Below are 20317 nucleotides of genomic sequence, written 5' to 3'. Positions count from 1 at the left end.
ACTTTGGAATAACTAATACTGTTCTTTTTGAGTAAGGTTGTAACACAGGGGTTTATGTTGTAAACAGCCAGCCAAGACGACACAAAAAGTATCCGGAAAGCAATGACAACACACAGTATTTTGATTTTCGCAGAAATATTTTAAAATTATTTCATTTCATGATTGCACAATAACCCCCCAAAAACTTCAGAAAGTGTTACAAATTTAAGTCAATAACGTACAAAAATTGCCTCAGACACTAATGTGTCACCTCTAACTTTACGGTGAAACACATCAACCACTTAATTGAAATACCATGCAACCCTGCGTTATAGGATCAGATTCCTTCCTCAATGAAACTGTGGCATCACTCTGTGTGTACACCACTGTAATCACGACCAGAACCTGGCTCATTTTGCATAACCACATATATGGGATTTGCATTAAGACTGTGGTCCGAAAATAAACACAGTAATAACATGCACTACTTAACTCTGAATGTCTGATGCTATCTCTGTTGAAATGTTACAGAGTACATGCCATAACTCTGGAATTATCTCATGTATTCAACACCCATTGCTAGAAGTAGGAAACATCTCTTTCCAAGAAGGCAAATGATGTAACCTTGACTCACAAATGCTTTCAACCAAGCAAGTATAATTTTATTAAAAATATATATATATATTATACCCACCAATATAAAGTACATGAGATGCCAACACTCGTGTGTTTCATTAGCCTCAATTTTTTGTACAATTCTGGAGATATTGTTATGGACCCTACCCCTCAGTTATTATTCTCCTGGTCTTCTTCGGATTGTACAAGTTTTCGGTGAGTCTAGGGTTCTCTTTTCTTTCCTGTAATATTTACTAAAGCATTAAATTGCTCATTGCTAACTGTGAATCGTCTTCAGAAAATCTAAGATACAGAGCTTCTAGACTTCTACATTTATTGGAAAGAGGCAACGAACATCAGATATATTAGTATTTAATTTAAAAAAGTAAACTCGTATTATTTCTTTAAGGTCTATCGTAATTCCTGTCCCCATTGACCACTTGGTTGAAGGAGTCAATGAATGACTGGCATCAAGTGACTGAGGACTTTATGCATCCATCACATCTTTAATCTAAGGTTTATAGAAACTATTTATAACACTTGTCAATTAAATACTCTTTGTTAAACCCACATCAAAAGCCTGATTTTCCCAAGCAGCAAGAGACTGCACAACTAATTAAATATCTTAAAACAGGGCGGCGGGAATAAGATATGAATCCTCAATTATCAAACTTCGGGTCAAGTTCTCTTCTTACTTGCACGCTGCAGGCAAGAAGATTGAAAGGTCTTTACTGACTCTTCTGTTAGCGATGTAACGAAGAGCACATTTTATTTTATTTTTTAATTTAAGAGATTGGTTAGGAACAATTGTAAGTCTTTCTAAAAGTCTTTGAATTACCATGAATACTCTAGCCAAACAGGGCAAACTTCTTATGCATTTACTCAAAATGCAAGCAACTACACATTCTTAGCATATTGTTTAACATTTCTTAACTTTTTAGATGCCTTTGGCCTTTTCTTATTCGTCACACTTGCTATGTACATATTATTTTAGTGTAACAGGTATTGCAGATCTATTTCTACCTCACCACTGGAAACTGGCATCTCTTTTACTTGTTGATGGGAATGTCAGGTCCTAAGATTTCATTTGCCTCCACACATAGGCCAAATAATTAAACCTTGGGAAAAAGTCACCAGCCTGAGTGCCTTGAACACAAACATTCAAGCTTTGAGACCGAAATCTCAACAGATTTCTGTTTCCTCCCTATTAGACAGGACTTTATGATTTTGTTGGTGCCCGGATGTGGACATCCAGCATGAAGTCCCGGTCTCACTTACAAGTAAAGGGTTAGACTCATTGACTTTGACGAGAGAATGACAATTCAGCTAGGGAATCCCGTTGCCTGTGACTGTGCATGCACACACCCACACGCAGAAAACAGCCAGCATTGGGGGGGGTGAGGGGAAGAGAGAGATCCACCCAGCTTTGGAGGCCTCTTTCCAAAAGCTGGTCCATACTGGCTCAACTGAAAGTGACACACTCCAATTGTATTTCACTAATTATGTGCTCACGGGGAATAGCATCAGAATCTTGGAAACCATCATTTGTACCAAACGGTTCATTAGACTGATTGCCATACAGTTTTGTATGATTTCTCACTACTTATTTTAGTAGAGATTCTGGGTTGAAAAAGAAGGTTCTCTCACCTCCACGCTGCGTAAATCCCAGTGGTCCTTCAAAGCTGATTTTTTTAATTTTTTTGCCATGACAATCACTGAAATTTATCTGTGTAAATGCACAGAACATCTGGAATTAATGGCTTCAATTAACATAGTTCATAGAAGTGGTGCTCCAGAACATACGTCAGTGAGAACCAGATATGTAATTTTTATTTGGGGAATGTGGGAGAAAGGAATCAGGGGTTTAGCAAATGAGGCAGGTGTCTGTGAATAGTTAACAAGGGCACTGAGGGGAAGGAACAGCTCTGGCTTGTTTCTTTATATACTTCAACACCGTAATGCTGATTTCATACAAAAGTGGGAGATCCCAGTTGAAGGGGGATGATGGATATACATGCATATATATGCACACATACTTGCACTCCCCCTCCCCCTCTTCCCCCCACAAAAAAAATAAGGCAGAAGTTTTGTTACACTCTGGCTATACAGAGATTCTCCAAAAGTTAAGTAAATGCTCAACATAATAGGAATCACTCGGATTTAGGTCAGCAAACTGCAAGCCTCACTAACTCCCAACACAGGAGTACTTAACCTTTGAGTAACACGGGTGCCTTAGCCTGTCACACAACCCCAGCCTCCCTTTCTCAGTTTACACCGCATGGCGTAACACGCTACATAGCTTGGCGTAGTTACGCATCACTGCTAATGCATCATGATATATGAGTAGTACCAGAACCTAAACCGTTATGAAAATCAGAGCGCCACACAATGCAGAAGTCCTTTAAATACATTTTCCATTCTTAAAAATCACTAAAATGCCTTTAAATTAAGTATAGTATTTATAGATTTAACTATGCTATTTATAGATAAAATAATAATTTATGTAAAATTTACTAAGCCCTTACAGGCTTTGCTTCTGTTTACAGATAAAAGTATCCGCAGAAACTGCTGTTGATCCAGATGCCTGTCTAATACATAATACTTCACAGCCTTACAAAATGCTCTGCATAAAAGGATGGAAACTGCTTTTTGGCCTACTTTCTACACTGACATACTGAAGAGGAGGGATAGTCTTGTGGTTGAGACACTTGGCTGGGACTGAGATGACCTGGGTTCAGTTTCAGACTCCGCTACAGACTCCCTGTACGTCCTTACACAAGTGACTTAATCTCCCTGTATATTAGCTCCCCACGTGTAACGTGGGGCTGCCAATACTTCTGGATGCTGGTGGGGTTTTTTCCTCTTCAGACTACACAGCCTTTGGGACACAGACTTGTGTGTTTTGTGAATGATAAAGGGAGCCTCAAGCTGAGTTCAGGCCTCTTGGCATTACCGTAATAAAATGAGAAAAAGATTTTTCACATAATGTTTTTTGTGTTAAGACCCTTCAAGGTTTTTTTGTGTTTAGTTTTTTATTTTTATGTTCAATTAATTGTCAGTTTCTAGTAAAAGACCAGAGGAATTAGCTCCTGAGATTTTTTGTGCGGGGCGAGTACAACAGCAGCAGAACACATTCCACAGAAGAACTCATGCACAATCAATTAGGTCGTCTAATTAATTTTCCAACTCAATAGATTCTATGAACTCTTTTTTTTTTTTTTTTTGCAGAAACATATCTATACTGGATACACATGTGTAAAAGCAATCAAAAAACTTTTAAAATCTTAGAGAAAGACAGATGATATTCACTTGAAGGGAAGGGGCTGCTACATGGGAACAATGCCCTCTCACATGGGATTCATATTTCTGTCATGAAAGGAGAAAACACATACAGGGGGATGACAGTATCTTCTAGTTGACAAGGTTGTGTAGTTACCAGTAGGGACTGACTTGTTAATCAGTATTTAGACTGATTTATGATACTAGGTACCCTATAATTAGGGAGAATGAAAACATTGGCCATGTGGAGAGAAAAAGCAAAAGAAGCACTTAGAAAATAGGTTTTGTCCCAAACAGGGACAAAAAGTATAGATATTTACAGAGGTTTTAACCACAGATGACATGAGGTACCTTATAGCATCTAATAACAGAGATCTGTTTCCCCAGACCTAACTCAGACAAAACTTCAATTAGCATCAGCAGGATCTGTGTCTGAATGAGGACTCTGGGATCAAAGATGGAAATAAGCAGAAGAACGGCCACAGAATTTTATGCCCTCTCTCGCATCAGCATCAAATTTCAACTGCCATGAATTTTCCCTGCACTTCCTTTCCCATCACTGTGATCACCCAAAAGTACTTATTCCACACTAAAATAATGAAGTGTTCGTGAGACTATAGCTATAATTGCAATGTCTGAATTAAAACAGTGAGCTGTGACATTTCTAAGAGTCCTGAGGGAGATGACAGTGAGTTATAGAGAATACACAGATACATGATGATCCACAATTACGGGAAAGATCGCACAGAAGCGCGACAAAGTGCTTCAGTTGGGATATTATCACAGACATTTCTATGTAAGCACAGACTAGATTTATAAAGGAACTTACTAAAAGGCCTGTAGGAAATAAAAAAGTGATAAACAGAATTGTTTCTCCAACCTGTAACACTAATTGGTGCTCTGTTAGTAACTGTTTTCGAATAAAGCAGTTGCTAGATCAGATGAACAGACAAAAGTGAGACAGCAAGCTCTGGAAAAGATGCATGCTGCCTGTAGGTAGGAGAAAACCAGACCAGAAAGCCTTCAGGGAACAAGTGTGAAGGAAACAAGGATACAGAGAAGCAAAACAGCAAAGGAGCACAGGGAAGAAAAACAGGAAGGCAGCAAAGACGGGATGGATCAAAGCAAATCTAACAAATGAGTGGGAGGCACAGAGACATGGAGAGATAAACAGTGGGAGCCAGCAGACACCATGTGTGAGAAGGGGAGAAAAGGAAGGGGAAGGGAAGGAAAAGGCCGGCCAGCCCAAGTGCTTTGCCAGCCAACCAGGAGAGGGAGGTTTGCCAGGACAGGCCAGCCAACTAACTAGTTAAAAAGGAGGTCCAGGGAGCCAACTAGTAGAGAGCAGCCAGCCAGGCAAGGCCAGCCAGGAGAGGAATCTGTGTATCAAGTAGAACGGGAGCAGTGCCGGCTCCAGCCAGGAGCTGGGTGACCTGCAACAAGCGCCACGCTTTGCAGGGGGGAAAGGGTATTAACGGCGCTCACCTTCATGCTCTGCCAAGCAAAAAGATGCCCGAGAATGTCACAGCAATGTGATGAGCATCTCTTTGACACAGTAAACCGCAGCATGCCACCAGGCTATGCACTCTGAAATATCCACTAGCTACCACTGGGTCACCAAGTATGAATAAACAATGACTACACAAATTGCACATATTGACCACTGATTTTCCCAAAGGGTGTTTTGCTCCCATCTCTAGAGCTGATTCCCATATTCTTTTTCTACTTTGATATTTTCAAGCTGATAAGGTACAAATTATGTACCCTGACATTGTTTGTATAGTTCAATATTATAATCCTAAATCAGGAAAAACAAACACCAGGCCAGTGATAAATAAGGATTCGAGATAAAAAAGGGGTTACAAATCACATGAAGAATGGACTAATTCCAATCCTAAACACTGACAACATACAGCTTGTCTGTTAAAATAGGCAGCTCCTATCTATCCCTCTCAAAAAAATAAAATTAAGTGTATTGAATAAGGAAAAATTTAAAACTGTGGCTAATGGATATCTACAGATAGTAAATACTTGTGCTCTGTTCTGAAATATTTTTTACGCTGAAAGAACAATTGATTGGAGCAGCACAAACCTTGGCAAGGCCTAATTGTTTTCCCATCTTTAGATTCAAAATTCATCTTTCAAAAAAGGAAAACAAATGAGCAGTAAAAGATAAAGATTTAAATTATTTCTGAGAAGAACAAGCTCCATTTCACAGTCACCACACTGTTAAGTGCATCCTGTTCATTTTTATCTCCCCCAAAAGTCTTCCATTTGTAACTCAGCATCAGACGAAGTAGGTACTGAGGTTAACAAGTGATCCTGTCAAAAAATCAGGACTCACAGGACGAACAGAAGTGAGGTAATCCATCTGTAAGCAATGACTCAATGCTTACCTTACCCTTCTGGATATAGAATCTGATCCACATCAGTGAAACCCTTGAGTTATCTTTTTCCTTTTAACTTCACTGGGCTTTGAATGAAGTATTAAGCCGTTAGGAAGCTAGCAGTCCAATTCAGCTCCCCTAGCCCCCTCAAGCCAAGAGCAGATTCACAGCTGAGACAGGGGACATTTTAGGTATTAAAAGCTGACTTCTGCTTGGGACTGAGCGCAAGAGAATGGTACATGACAGGCAGTACCTTGGGGTTCCTGCAACTGGTAAGGGGCGAGAGAGGAAGGGAAGCAGGATGGAGCTCCCATTTACTGCTAGGGAGCCACAGACAGTTAAGAGGGGTAAGCGTATAGAGTATGGCATAATGCAGTTTAGAGTTCCTCTGTGGGAGCTCTGGCATCTCCCTATGCTCCGAGGTTTAGCAGTTGCAGTGCCAATTTGAACTTGTACTTAAAAATCTAGGAATTATTGGCTTTCAATTTTTAATAGAACGGGTACATTTAGGAATCTAGGTGGTCACTGATACACATGTGCATCACCCAGCAATATTGGTGGAACAACAGACTGTTCTGAGTCATGTCTAAAGTTTCAGCTGCTTGTAAACCAGCACTGTGGGAAAACTTTTAGGTGGCTTTAAAAAAAATTCTCATAAAACAGTAGAAAGCGCATAGTTTAAGACATTTCAGTGGAACAAAAAACTTCCTCCTGATTATCACAGGTATTTTGCGCTATATCCAAAAGGTAAGTAAGACTTCTCACAGAAATAATGTCTTTTATCTACATCATTCTTGTCAGAAAAGTGCCTGAACATCTATTTTAATAATTAAGCTTCAGGTTTCAACTACACTTGTGATAAGTAGCATTCATATTAGAAAAATGTTTTTAAAGCATCAAATAGTTTAGTCTTACAAAATAAAATAAGCTTGCAGTGGTTAAATTGCCCTTACATAAGAGCTTTTTATTAATGTGTGAATATACTATAAGCCTAAATTATAATGTAATTTACCCCACACATTTGAAATGAGATAACCACTGGATTGGAACTCTTGCCTGACAGCATGCTGATCTCCTTTCCCCCCCCCATTTCATTTAATTAGGAACTTGAAATTGAATCAGCAACTTTTAAACAGCTGCGTAAAAGCCCTGGTCACAAATGCGATCTCGCGTATTTTTCACGTGAGCCTCAGGCCTCCGCTCTGCCAGGCTGCAAGCCTGCTGCCTGCCATCTCCTCCTGCTTCCAAAGAGGTATAGAGAACCACTGGCATCCTGGGTGCTCTGTCTGCACAGGATACCTCTGCATCACTATCACACCACTGCAAACCACACACAATACTGACTACTTAAAATAAACACCTAAACGAAATCAAAGCAAAACAACAACAAAAAAACCCAAACAAACAAAAAAACCAAACCAAAAATAACCCCACAAAATCCAAACCACCAACCAAAAAACCAGCACAAAGACAACATCTCATGGAAAAAGGAAGGCCCAAAACCCTTCCACATCCACTCCAATTTAAGCATAACTTAAATCCAACTAAAATGAATGCAAAGATCTCCTCTGGATTTAAAAGGGCTACTTGCACTTCATCAGAGGCTTTTGGAGGACACATATACAAACTTCTCTATGTGTTAACTGATGTACGTTAACACACCTGCATTACAGGAAACACTTCAGAAATATCACATGAAAGATTGTGCATTCTGCACACAAGCCCAAACGAAAAAGCACACTACATTATAAAACTGAAAGAGGTTGTATGTATTTTGCTTGCTATTTACTCTACTAGAATATTTCTTTTTCATCATCTTGAAATCCCAAATTGCTGTTAAATACATACCATTCCATATAATGGTACTTTCCATACCCTACGGCCACAGATAACAGAGTTTTCTTTGCTAAAACATGTTCATATTTGCGACTTATGCCTTTGAGCACTTCTTACTTTTATGCAAAATTACTGATTGATAGTATTGTGTAGTAACACAGCATAGAGCTAACTGCTTTCTCAATAACCCTGCACACCTTCTTGAAACCTGGCTGACAAGACCTGATCATGTCAACTTTTGACTCCTGATTCAAGGCCCACCCAAGTCTTTGGGTGTCCCTTTGTTTGACATGAGTAGGTTTTGGATCACTTCCATAGTTACTGAAAAGTTTCACCCAGGCTTCGCTTCCCTCAACAGCATAAGACTTCTTCCTCTGAGTTTAAAACGCTGCCCAAATGTTTGAATATACAACCAATACACACGCACTTGTATGCGTGAAATGCATGTATAATCTACCCTCCGGACATAGCAAAACAAAAAGCTGTACAATAAACGTAAACCGTTCCCTGCAGGGTTTTGGCACTAGTTCACAATAAGTGGCAAATCATTACTGCTTTTGATGTTCATTGTAATGTTAGCCATCTTGAACTCTTCTGGTATTTCCTTGGATGCAATGGGCAGTTGCCTAGAAATTTCATTTGTGGTATTTAATGCCGAGTCACTACATAACATTTTATAAGATGACCCAAGTATTTATGAACAAGAAATAGAAATTCCATGTGCATATGCACAAAACGCATCTAATTTGTTTAAATGATTTCAGACACTAAAACCCACAATTCTTATATCCAGAATGAAGAACTGTCAGTCTCTTAGTAGTGGGAGATGTCAATAAAAGCTCCTCTAGCTGCACTCCAGAAAACTACAATTTAATGCCAAAACTATCTCAAGTCTTCCGAGTAAGTCCCTCCTCCATTATATTGAATTCAAAGGAATTGTTACCATTTATTTCAAACAGGACCGGGATACCACTCCTGGTATGTTTTGGGGATAGTCACATCGTTGCAACAGCAGCAAGGCTTTGCATCAGAGTAACAAAGAGAAATTCCTCCCAGCTTGAGACTGAAGCGGACATCAACAACATAGGCTGAAGGAAGTTGTTATTTCTATTCAAAATTCTAAACAGCTGTTTTCAAGGCAGATTAAAAGATTTTTCAATGTTTGGATTCAACTCAAGAGCTTTATCTAATGCATACTTTGTATTTGAGTATTTGTTGAATTAGAAATTTAATAGAGCAGCTGAGTATTTTAAAATCTTTTGGAAGATGTGAAAAAGGGATGTGAACTCTAGCACACCCTGTAAAACATAAATTTCTTACCAAAAGAATATGTTATTCATGTGCTCTGTACATTAGGTCAATTATTACTCACTTTCTTTGGAGAACAACCAAGTGCCTCCACCCTTTATAACAGAGCACTGTAATCAACTGTAGTAAGAATAGCCGAATTATTCTAATACACATTGGTGGCTCAGGCCCTAGCTCAAGAAGGCTTGAACAGTAAGAGACTAAGATGGATTTACCATCACCTTTACTTTTTTGTTTTTAAAGAGGGGAAAAAAATTAATATTTCCTTGTACACCTTTCTAAATAATTTATTTTTCACATAAATGCGGAAAAAATTATAAAGAGGAACGCTTTAAATTGGCCCTCCAATTTAAACACTTCTGTTATTTAATGACAAATTCCATAAACATTCTGATACCAATACTTCTTCCACTGCACGTCTTTCATTTCCGCTAACCCAATTTAACCTCTCATCTTCCTTGCAGTCAGCAGCTGTACAAAGCATTTTTTTGGTACTGACATCAGCAAGTGACTGAAGTGCTAGTGCTAGATTTAAAATGCCTTCTAAAACCACGACTTTTTGTATTGAATTTGGAACCGAGTTTGATACAACTTGTACTGTTAGTTTAATATAGTATCACCTTTCATGGAGCCGTATCTTGTTGGGCTCCTGCTGGGACCAGAGAGCTGAAATAGCACAAGGTTTAATGCATGGCACTTCATTTTGCCCAGCCTGGCTCAGGCCAAGAGAAGCATTTCAAATTATTTAGATAACCACACAGATTAAATACCCAGCAAGATAGCTTGCTAAGTCATTCATCATTTGCCATTCCTGGACTGTGCTTGTGTCTAGCAATGTTTTCACTAGAAGAGCCGTTCAGATGAATGGAATGCACATCTCCGCTGGGTTTCCCCTGCCCGAGCGGGAGTCTAAACTTCTCAACCTGCCTTCAACGCTCTCTTCCTGAGATCTTCTTGCCTATCTTTCCCCCTCACCTGCTTCTCTTGCTTTTTCTTTATGAGCCCCTATATGTCTACCCAATTCCAGTGTATTAAAACATTACCCTCTCCTTATTTCAATCCCTCAAATTGTCCACTTATTACTCCTTTGATCTTCACCTCAAGGATCAAGTTAACCGGAACAATTCACACTGTGTGCTGCAGTTTAATTCCAGACATAGTATCTGCATCATTAAATTGTATCTTATCTTAAAGGTTATTGCAGCCCAAGTAATCTAACATTGACTCTCCTTTCATAGCTACATATCACTTACCTCTTTTTTAACTGCCCATTTTGATGGTAGATCTTTTTGCCTTTAAAGCCTGCAGTCTGGAAGTCATTTTTGACCCTGTGGTTTCTTTTGAAGCCTGTATTAATCTGACTGTAAAGCTGTCATACTACCATTTTACAAATCTCTCCAAGTTACCACCCATACTGTCCCACCGGGACATGGAGATTCCTATAAAGGCTTTCATCATATCCCAGCAGGACAATTATAATTCATTGCTCTCTGGTTTTACTATTACCTCTTATAAACATTTCAAGCTCAACTAGTATTCTGTCACTGTACTGCTCAACTGAACTAAGATGTCTGGACATATTATTCCAGCAGAGAGACTAGTCCAATGGCCCTCGAAGAAGCAGTTCAAGGGGTCTCACTGAGATCCATCCTAATTGCACTTTGAAGAAAGTGCACAGCATGCTCTTTCCACTGTATGTTTACTCCTTCATTTCTTGCTGTAATTCTCAGAAACTTAAGCAGACACAGGAGCGTGTGAGATCCTAAAATCTGCCATCACTGAGGGACCCAGTCTCCTCAAAAATCAGGTGAAATTATCAGTCAAGTACCTAATGGGTCTCCCCATCTTTTTGTTTTAAGTGACAAGCAAATGAGTACAGCCAGTGTCAAGTGCAAATAGGAAAATTCCCCCGACTGTGTGTGTGTAGCTACTAGCATTAATAAAACCATTCCCTATCCCACATCCCGTGAACCACTGTAATTTTGTCAGCTTATTTTACATTTTTAAACTAACTCTTCCATTTTTAGGATTTTATTAGGCAAGTACACTAGAAATTATCAGCAGAACACGCGCTTTCGTTAACTCAATCACTGCCACAATACAAACACCCTCTAGATGGTAGAGCACACAAATAAGAAAAAATGCAAAACATCGAGGATTATGAATGCTTTGACAATGTTAGCACTGAATCTTCCTTAAATGGCTAGCAGGTTTGAATGACACAGAATGAATCAGGTGCTTACAAGATTTCATATTTCTGTTCTTAAAATACTTAACTTTATGTGTACCTATGTGTGTACACACACACATGCATTTTTAATAACTTCCCCACTTTTAATTACTTATCCCTAGCCTTTACACATCTTCCTATAAAGAGAAATATTGAATCTTGGTTTCTTTACATAAGGAAATTCTGCCTTTTTCCAAAAGGAGTTTTTTCTGGATAAGCAGTGCAAAGCTAGGCTCTGTTTTAAAGCAGAGGAGAATTTGGAGAGTGATCTTTCTCTTAGGGCTCCTTTCTTTTCAGACCTTATTTAGGCCTCTTTTCTTTCCCTACAGCGTTTCTCTAGAGTGCCAAACTGTACAAGCTGTCACTGAAAAAAAATACATGTAAAAACCACTCAGTCATTATTTGTGAACTTCTCAAGGCCAATTGGAAGTGTGAATGTGACTGTCCTTACAGCAGCTCTTAGGTAGTTATTCCTATAACCTTTTGCAACTTTTATGCTGAGGTAGGATATGAGATTTCTAAATGTATCAGCTTACTTTAGAAAAGCTTCGATTTTTACAGAGATTTCATCAACTCTGTTACAAGTATATTGCAAGGAAACTTACATGTGACCAAACAGTTACAACTGACGATTTTGAGCACCTCTGCGTAAGATGCACTTTCATTAGCATTTTGCAGCTGACCTACATAAAAGAATTGTTTTACCTGGAAATGCCCCTGTAAGATTATCCTTGCATTAGGTATGATCTATGATGGTTTAAAAGAGGTTCTCTTTTTTTTTGTGTTAGAACTGACCATCATGAAAGTTTTGAATCACTTTAAAAAACAAAAAAAAAAAACAAAAACACAAAGAAAAAATGAAGTCCTTGACTTGACTGAGGTATCACACATACTTATATTTGTTTTTTTCTGTTGCAACTGTAACAAAAATTTTCAGCTTACCAGCTCAGTAAGAAAAAAAGATATGAATGGAAAATATTCATATAAAATTTCCAGGCGATTCACAAGGAATGTTTTCACTGTAACAAATAGAAAGATTTCAGGTAGCCATGCTTTCTCATATCAAAATATATTGCAGCCCAGAGAAGAAGGAACATTTTTATCCATAAGCAGCTAAGTGAGCACTGTTAGATAAGTTCTCAGCTGCATTTGCTCATTCCCTATATTATATTCAACTCTAGGAGTCACCATTTCAAAAACACCTTTTCTATGGAAAGCTCCACGAGAAATTAGTTGTGCTTAGCTATTTCATACTCTACAAGTTTTGTAGTGACCCAGGAATTGGCAGACAGCTGAAATTATAAAAATGGAGATGTTACAATGGTACTAAGAGAGCAAGAACGGCTTGAAGACACTCATTCTGAAGGCCTCAAATGCAACACCGCATTGCAATGACAACTAAAATCAATAAAAGCTGACTCAATCTTTCCGCACACACACAAAAAATCTGACTTTCGTGGTACAACACATCAGACAGATTCTTCCCAGTTCTCCCTGGAGCTCCACAGAGCACAGATCTGGCAGTGCAGGCCATTCAGGGAAGTTATATCTTTCGACTGCCTGCACTGTGTATATAAAAGTCGTATCTGTATTAATGTAACATCCCATAACCAAACAAACGTAGACATCTCTTTGTGTATATAACTTCAACAAAACCTCTTGATGAAAGCACAGGCCTCTGCTTTTCACTTCTTGAAACACTACAAGGCAGATGGCAAGTACCGCGCACAAGCAAAGCCAGCGCAAGGTTCAGCCCCCATCTTGCAATGAAAGCAGAACTGAATTTCTTGCATAGCTAACACGTGCCACAGGCCGCCAGCACACCTGGAGGCAGGCATCAGGGTCAACAGCAAAGCTGTCTGTGGCACCTGGCGAACCATCCCAGTGACTCTCCTGTGGGTCCCTTCAACGTCCTACATGCAAGAAGCAAATCTTACAGATTACGACGACGCAGTTATTTCATTCAACTGTTTGTATTATAATTTATACCAAAATATGGACTATTCAATTTGTGATTAAATTTGTATGCATCTCTTTGTATGCTACAACTAAAATCAAATCAAAACAAAACAAAGTCCAAATAATACCTTACTGCGCATCTAAAGGCCAGTGCCCTTAGCAGCCAATCAAGAAGGCATGGAAATACAGAAAGGGCTGCCAAATAGTTGAATGAAAACTTTGGATTTGGATTTGTTTGACTGAAATCAAAACTGAATTTGGAACAAAATGTAAATGTTCAGCTTCATGTACAAAAGTTGGAGCCCTCACATCTCACAAGAGACCTAAGCCCATATGTACTGAATCATGTATGGATCTTGATTAACCTTTAAGCATATATCTGAAGAAACATTTTAAAACTTGCTACGTGATATTTTGAGATGCACAAAGCATAAAGCGAGCAACATAGGACCATTTATAGGGTGTATCTGCAAGGAGCAGAACAATGGATAAAAGCCTTCAGATAGACAAGATCCTAAAAATGCTTTTTGGCATTAAGTAACAGACTGAGCTTAGTACTGAGTTCTGATCCAGAGATCTACTGATTATATTACTAAGCATTATAAACCACCTTAAATCACACATAGTTGTTCTGCAGAGGCTGACTTCTCCACCATTGAGCTGCACATTGAGGTTGCACCTCAATTTTAAAACTTAAAAAGTCCTCATCCATTTATCTCAACCTTTTATAGAAAAGATAATCTAAGACACTGATACTGAATTTTTGTGTTAAAACGGAAAGACATGAAGGGTGGCAACACGTATTAAAATTATTTTAAAGACAGTTAAACATCACTCTGTGTCTGAATATATTTAGCTTCAGCCTAAAGCCATTTTTCATAATTTTTCAGGGGGAAAATGGTGTGCAAGAGTCCTTATTCCAGGCCTTCAAGCTCAGCCATCCTTTAGTTTCCTGCAATAATACTGTACATGCATTCATGTTACAGGGCTGCAGAAACTACATGTCTATGTCAACAGATGTGTTTCTTGGAAGACAGCTACAAAAATCAAGTTTATTCAAATGTTTGCCAGCTACCATATGCTGCAATACTACTTTAAATGCAACATAAGGCTTTGGGAACATACTTTTACTGCTATCTACACTTTGTTATTTACTTTCCATTTAGACTAAATACCAGAGACGGGGCACACTAAGGGGTGCAGTGTCCTCTTTGTGAAAACATTCTACCCGTTGTAATATTTAGAAAGAAGAAAATATACACAGCACTATACTACTCTTGACCACTTTCAGCGGCTGCACTTTCATAGAGAGGCTCTGGGAAAGATATTTTTACATATGGCATTAATTCTGGGAACTTTTAATAATGGCCAAATATAATTAAAAATTATGCAAAAATTCCTGCCATGAAGAAAGCAGTACAGAAACGACTCTGTTTGAAGAAAAAGCAATCACTTGCTCATATTCTGAGTCCAGAAAAAAAACAAAACACACGTGGTACTTTTTTAATATTTGAACTACATCAGGCCCAATTCTGCTTCTATGCGAAGCGAGTGGCAAAACTCCAAAATGCAGCAGGATTGAGCCCCTGATGTTGTCACAAGCATTCAAATAAACAAACAGGGCTGTAACACATTCTAAGCTTCCACTGTGTTCCTCCAAATGGATCCCGACAGAAAAAGAAAAGCACATTTCATTGCATTTTTGCAATACAAGGATAACAACAATGTACAATTCTATATTATATAGAAGTCACCCTCTTAGAGTATAATCATCCCAATGTCTAAAGAGAAACAGATTCAAAGAGCCAAGAAAGCTTTTATGAACAAGTTTGGAGGACACAGTTCTACCAAATCTGACAGGGATGTCTGATCTCTCTTAGCTTCTAACATCACTTTTTCCTCTGGACTTTAATAAAGTGCATGACATAGGGATGTTTTCACATGACCCAAACGTGGGCATGTCATATAGCCAGCTAAATCCCCTAGGCTTTTTTACAGACAATAAAAAGAGCTGTCGATGTTCTGAATCACCCTCAGGGGAACATAAGCTAAGTCTCTGCTCTCAATATCTTCAGTCACTCTAAAAGGAACTGCAGAATCCGTAACTCACTCCAGTTGTTCAGCATTGAAAGTCAAATGGCGTAAAGATGGCATCCAGTTTTTAACCAGTAGAAGAAATTTTGCTTTTCTTGCATCTTCATCTTCTAATACCTGTGATTTCTTTTCATTAACAATTTGACTAGGTGATATGCTAAAAGCTAAGTGCACCTCTCAGATCTTAACTGATTCTGAAAGTCTGGGCCAAAATCCAGCAAGGCCTTTAAGCACTTGCATAATTTTAAGCATATTGACATCTCAGGTTTGAATTTAAATGCACGTCAAAGCCCATCACTGGATCTCAGCCAGAGAACTCAGCACCTTCCAGAAGGAATCCTTGAAGTTCAAATTTCAACTCAGCCAATATCCATGAAATATTTTCCTTTCTGGACTATGTATTTTAAATGTGTCTTAAATTGCTGTAGGAAGCATTTCCAACTCCACCACACTTTTACTGTTTAGCTTATGTCAAGTTCACCTTTTTGATGAACATTATCCCACAGAAAAGCCAGGTCTGTTGTACTTATGATAACACCTGCATATACTTGACAGGACGCCCAGGAGGCTTCCCCTGCTCTGGAAAGGTGCCAAACACCATAGACGACAGCTTAGGAGCTAATCATACACTTGTACCACTGCTGACCACGCTACAGTTATCAGTCCAGCTCTGATGAAGCGTACCTCACCAGTGACACGGTACACACTCCCAGAACAAGACGAGGAACTCAACTGATAATAATGAATTTAAAAATTCTTTTTGCTCATGTTTATAGTTTTTTTTATACCATCATTAACACTTCTAAGACATACAAAAAGCAATTTGTTTGCCAACACTGACAAAACTGTCCCAAGGCCAGCTGCTACCCTCTCAAAGAATGACTGAATAAATACATAAAAATACTCATGCCACAAATTTGATGGAGTTGGCTGCATTGTGAAAGAAGCAGGTCTTCCACCAGATAAAGCCCTTCCGTTGTGCATGTATTTGAAGCTACTGACCTACACAGAATTCTTGTAGACCTTCATTAACAATCATATGGTCACCATTTACTGAGGTAATACCAGTCAGGCTAATTTGTATTACAAATATGGACCAAATATATGCAAAAACTACTTAAAACAGTAGACACAGAAGTACACAACTTGCCTCCGGATGTAAGAAACTGGCCCTAACTTTGCTACAACCACCTGCAACATTTTAATTGTCTTCCATATCAGATTATTGGAATAACCCCCATGATTTTCGTTGCCTCAACATTGTTGTATTCAAGACAGTTCTAAGCTACGACATATGCAGCAAAGGCTCGAATATTCTTTGGTCTGTGACATACGTGCCACAAACACTCTGTGACTGTTACTATTAGTTGATGCTTGTAGAGAAAAGCACTGCGTGATACGCAGCAGTAAATTACTTACATCACTGTTAGCTTGTGGCATGGCATAACCTAGAAGTCAAACCACAGCCAAACAGATGGAGAATGTGCATGCCACAAAACCGTATCACTTCACATTACATTTATATCCAGAAACGATGTTTTCAAAACAATCTGCCTCTCCTGCTTCCCCCAGAAATGGGATAGTTTAAGAGACTATTTCTCTTGAGAAATTTCTTTCTTTTTCCCCCTCCATGCATAGAGATGCTTTGATTTTGTTCTTTCCCCTCCCCCTTTTTTTTTCTAATAAAGACACAGTTTTACTCCACAAGGCACGAATCTTGTCAATTTACTGGATAACATCCAGCCATATATACATCAGAAGCCCACCAGGGAGTGTCACAAATTCACATAACTTTCCAAAGCTAGACTCAAAATATGGACCTCTTACTTAGCTGACAGATGTGTAAAATCATATGCAGCCAGACAACTCCCTAATGACCACACAGGTGCATGTGCTGAACAATGCAAGTTATTCTAAGACCAGCATTAGCGTATACTTGAAAAGTTATCTTCAGAAAAAGTTTTTCTGATGGCATAATGTAATTATGGGACCAAAACCCACCACACCCTTTTTAGAGGAGAGGAACATATTAGCTCAGCTAGGTAGAGAGGCTGCAGGAAATCTCTGTGAAAGAAGCCAAATTTCAGAGGTTTTCTAGGAAGATATGACTATCATTTGGCCTCAATACTGCAGTAAGCATTAGCCAGAAATACTACAGCTCATCAATGACTATTTTCTCTTTTATTGATAACTATAGAATCAAACACATGTTCTAAGTAAAAACTGCCTACGGATGAGGCATATTAAGTTAAAGATTTCCACCTCAATTGTGCTCAGTAGCATGTATGGGATTGCATGACGGCATGATTTGGCTCCAATGGCCCTGTGTCACCACCCAACACAAGGCAGGAGTCCTGAGGAGCAGCACTGAAGCTGTTAGCAGGCTTCAGCCTTGATACTTGCCCTAATGAGGTGAAGTCAAACTGGCCCGCAGATCAGGCAGCATAAAATCAGCATTGAACAATCTTCTGAACTTGCACTTTATACCTCCTCACCGGACTGAAGGCTCATACCTCCTCACCCATGGAGTCATTGCTTGAAATCGAAAGCCTTTGCAGTAATATTCAGTACATTCTTTACCCATAAAGCCTTTACTCTCTTCAAAATTAGGGTTTGTAACCTAATTTTCCATTCCTCTTACTCCTCTCCAGCAGTGAGATCCCAAGACTCAGAACAGAGCTACTTTTCAATCTTCAGAAAAACTTCACCATCAGTTTGAACTACTTTTACAACATCAGAGTGGACAACAGGCAAGACTACACACAGTGCCAACGCGGCAATTTTACCTGCTGTAGGGAGTGCAGGAAATACCTGCTTCATCCTACCATCTGCTCTAGCACAGAACGAAAAGCTTTGGTCTGCCAAGGCTTGCTGTTCTGCATCACCCACCTGTGCTGTCCATATAAAAAAGCCAACCATTTCTGCAGCACCGACAGCAGTGATCATCTGACACACTCACCGACAGAAATTTCATGTGCTAAGCACATCCCCTACATGCGAGCCCCAAATCAGGTTATTAGTGTCTATTCTGTCCCAGCTTCATAGATACGTAACGCAACCTTTTTGTATGAGTATTAAACAGATCAATTGATAGCTCTAACAAATGAACATGTTTTATTTATATTTTTTATTTTATTTTTACATTTATATTTTTAATAAATTATATATTTTTATATTTATATATTTATATTTTATATGATATATAATATATTTATATAAATACAAACAAATTTATATTTACATAAATATATTTATTTTATTGTTATATTATATTTATTTTATTTTTAATATTATAAAATTCAAGAGAAGGATTATACCTACACATTGTTCACTACATGTCTCTCAAATGAACCATTAAATTGGTTTAATAATGCCGAAAAAAGTTCCATATACCAGATAAGGCAGTTGGTACAGCTGTACATGGAAACTGCTGTGATTATCACTACGGATGCACAAATAAAAAGCTAAAATTGATAACAATAAAACTGTACAAAATGGAAAGAAGAATTGAATAAACTCTGCCAAAACTAAACACGCTAAAGACAGAGGCAAGATGCTGCTTATCATTGGTAAACAAATGTATGAGAGATACAAAGAGCTTTTCTGATGACTTAGAAACTGACGTTTGAGTAAAAGCCCTTATCAATATTTTTTATTTGCCACCTCTTCCATTGCAGTGTTTTCATAGCAAAAAAGTAAACAAAAGAAAGGCCTTAATCAGTTGCATGTGTGTTTCATCCTGGCCTCTATCCTTATGAAGCTCACATATTGCTAAAAATGCTACTTAAAAGTTATTTTCAGTTTTGAGACTAACCATAACAAATCCAATCAATTCAACTATAGATTAGAATAGGCAGTGACTCGACAGCCCTACTGTTAAGAGTAAATAAGTGGGGATTTTTGCCCCAGAAAAAGAAAATGACACTCGGCAAACCTACCATGAACTGAAGCATTAACCATTATAATCATACCGATCAACACTTGTGATACATAAAAATCACAAAAGAAGAAAAGATTGAATGTTTCATGAACCAATGCTAAAGTTTTCTTTCTCATTAAAAATGCCATTTAGGAAAGTTGTTACCATTTTAATTTGTGCTATTCCTTAACTAATATCTCCACAGTTTTCTTAGACTGCAGTCTTCCTTTCAGTAAAGCTTCTTTACATTGCATTCTACACGAATGTTTCATAGACAGCAATAACATATTACTATTTAAATATTTTATTTCATATTACTATTTAAGTATTTTTAAGTTACTATTAAGCAAGTTGGAACATGAATTTTTTTCCACTGTTTTACGGCACATACCTCTTTCACACTGGGGTCCAGTAAAGCCATATGTGCAAGCACATCGGTTCGGAGCCACGCATCTCCCTCCATTTAGACATCCATTTTCACAGACGGCTGTATAAGAGGGAAGCCAAAAGTAATCTTTATTGAGCTATTTCCAGAAAGACATGAAGGTGTGTACTTGACTAGCTCAGATAAACTGATAAAAATGGCAAACATAACAGGACAGGACACTTTATTTTCCAGAGCCTACTTATGATCTTTTCCTATTTCCTGGCCTCATTAGTTTCACGAAGGCATCTTTTCAAGGGAGCATAATATAAACACAGTAACAATCA

The 20317-nt window shown here is 38.4% G+C and overlaps 1 protein-coding gene across 1 annotated transcript in view; it reads right to left on the bottom strand.

The window, feature by feature from the left end:
• Positions 1-20317, bottom strand: part of FBN1 (fibrillin 1) — a 155200-nt gene that overhangs the window by 110328 nt on the left and 24555 nt on the right. The window contains exon 6 of the mRNA XM_054214339.1: positions 19998-20093. Coding sequence (XP_054070314.1) covers positions 19998-20093 — 96 coding nt within the window. The remainder of the gene's footprint in view (positions 1-19997; positions 20094-20317) is intronic.

The sequence above is a fragment of the Rissa tridactyla genome, chromosome 9 (assembly GCF_028500815.1).
Source record: "Rissa tridactyla isolate bRisTri1 chromosome 9, bRisTri1.patW.cur.20221130, whole genome shotgun sequence".
Classification (NCBI taxonomy): Eukaryota; Metazoa; Chordata; class Aves; order Charadriiformes; family Laridae; genus Rissa; species Rissa tridactyla.
This window is presented reverse-complemented; position numbering and strand designations above follow the sequence as displayed.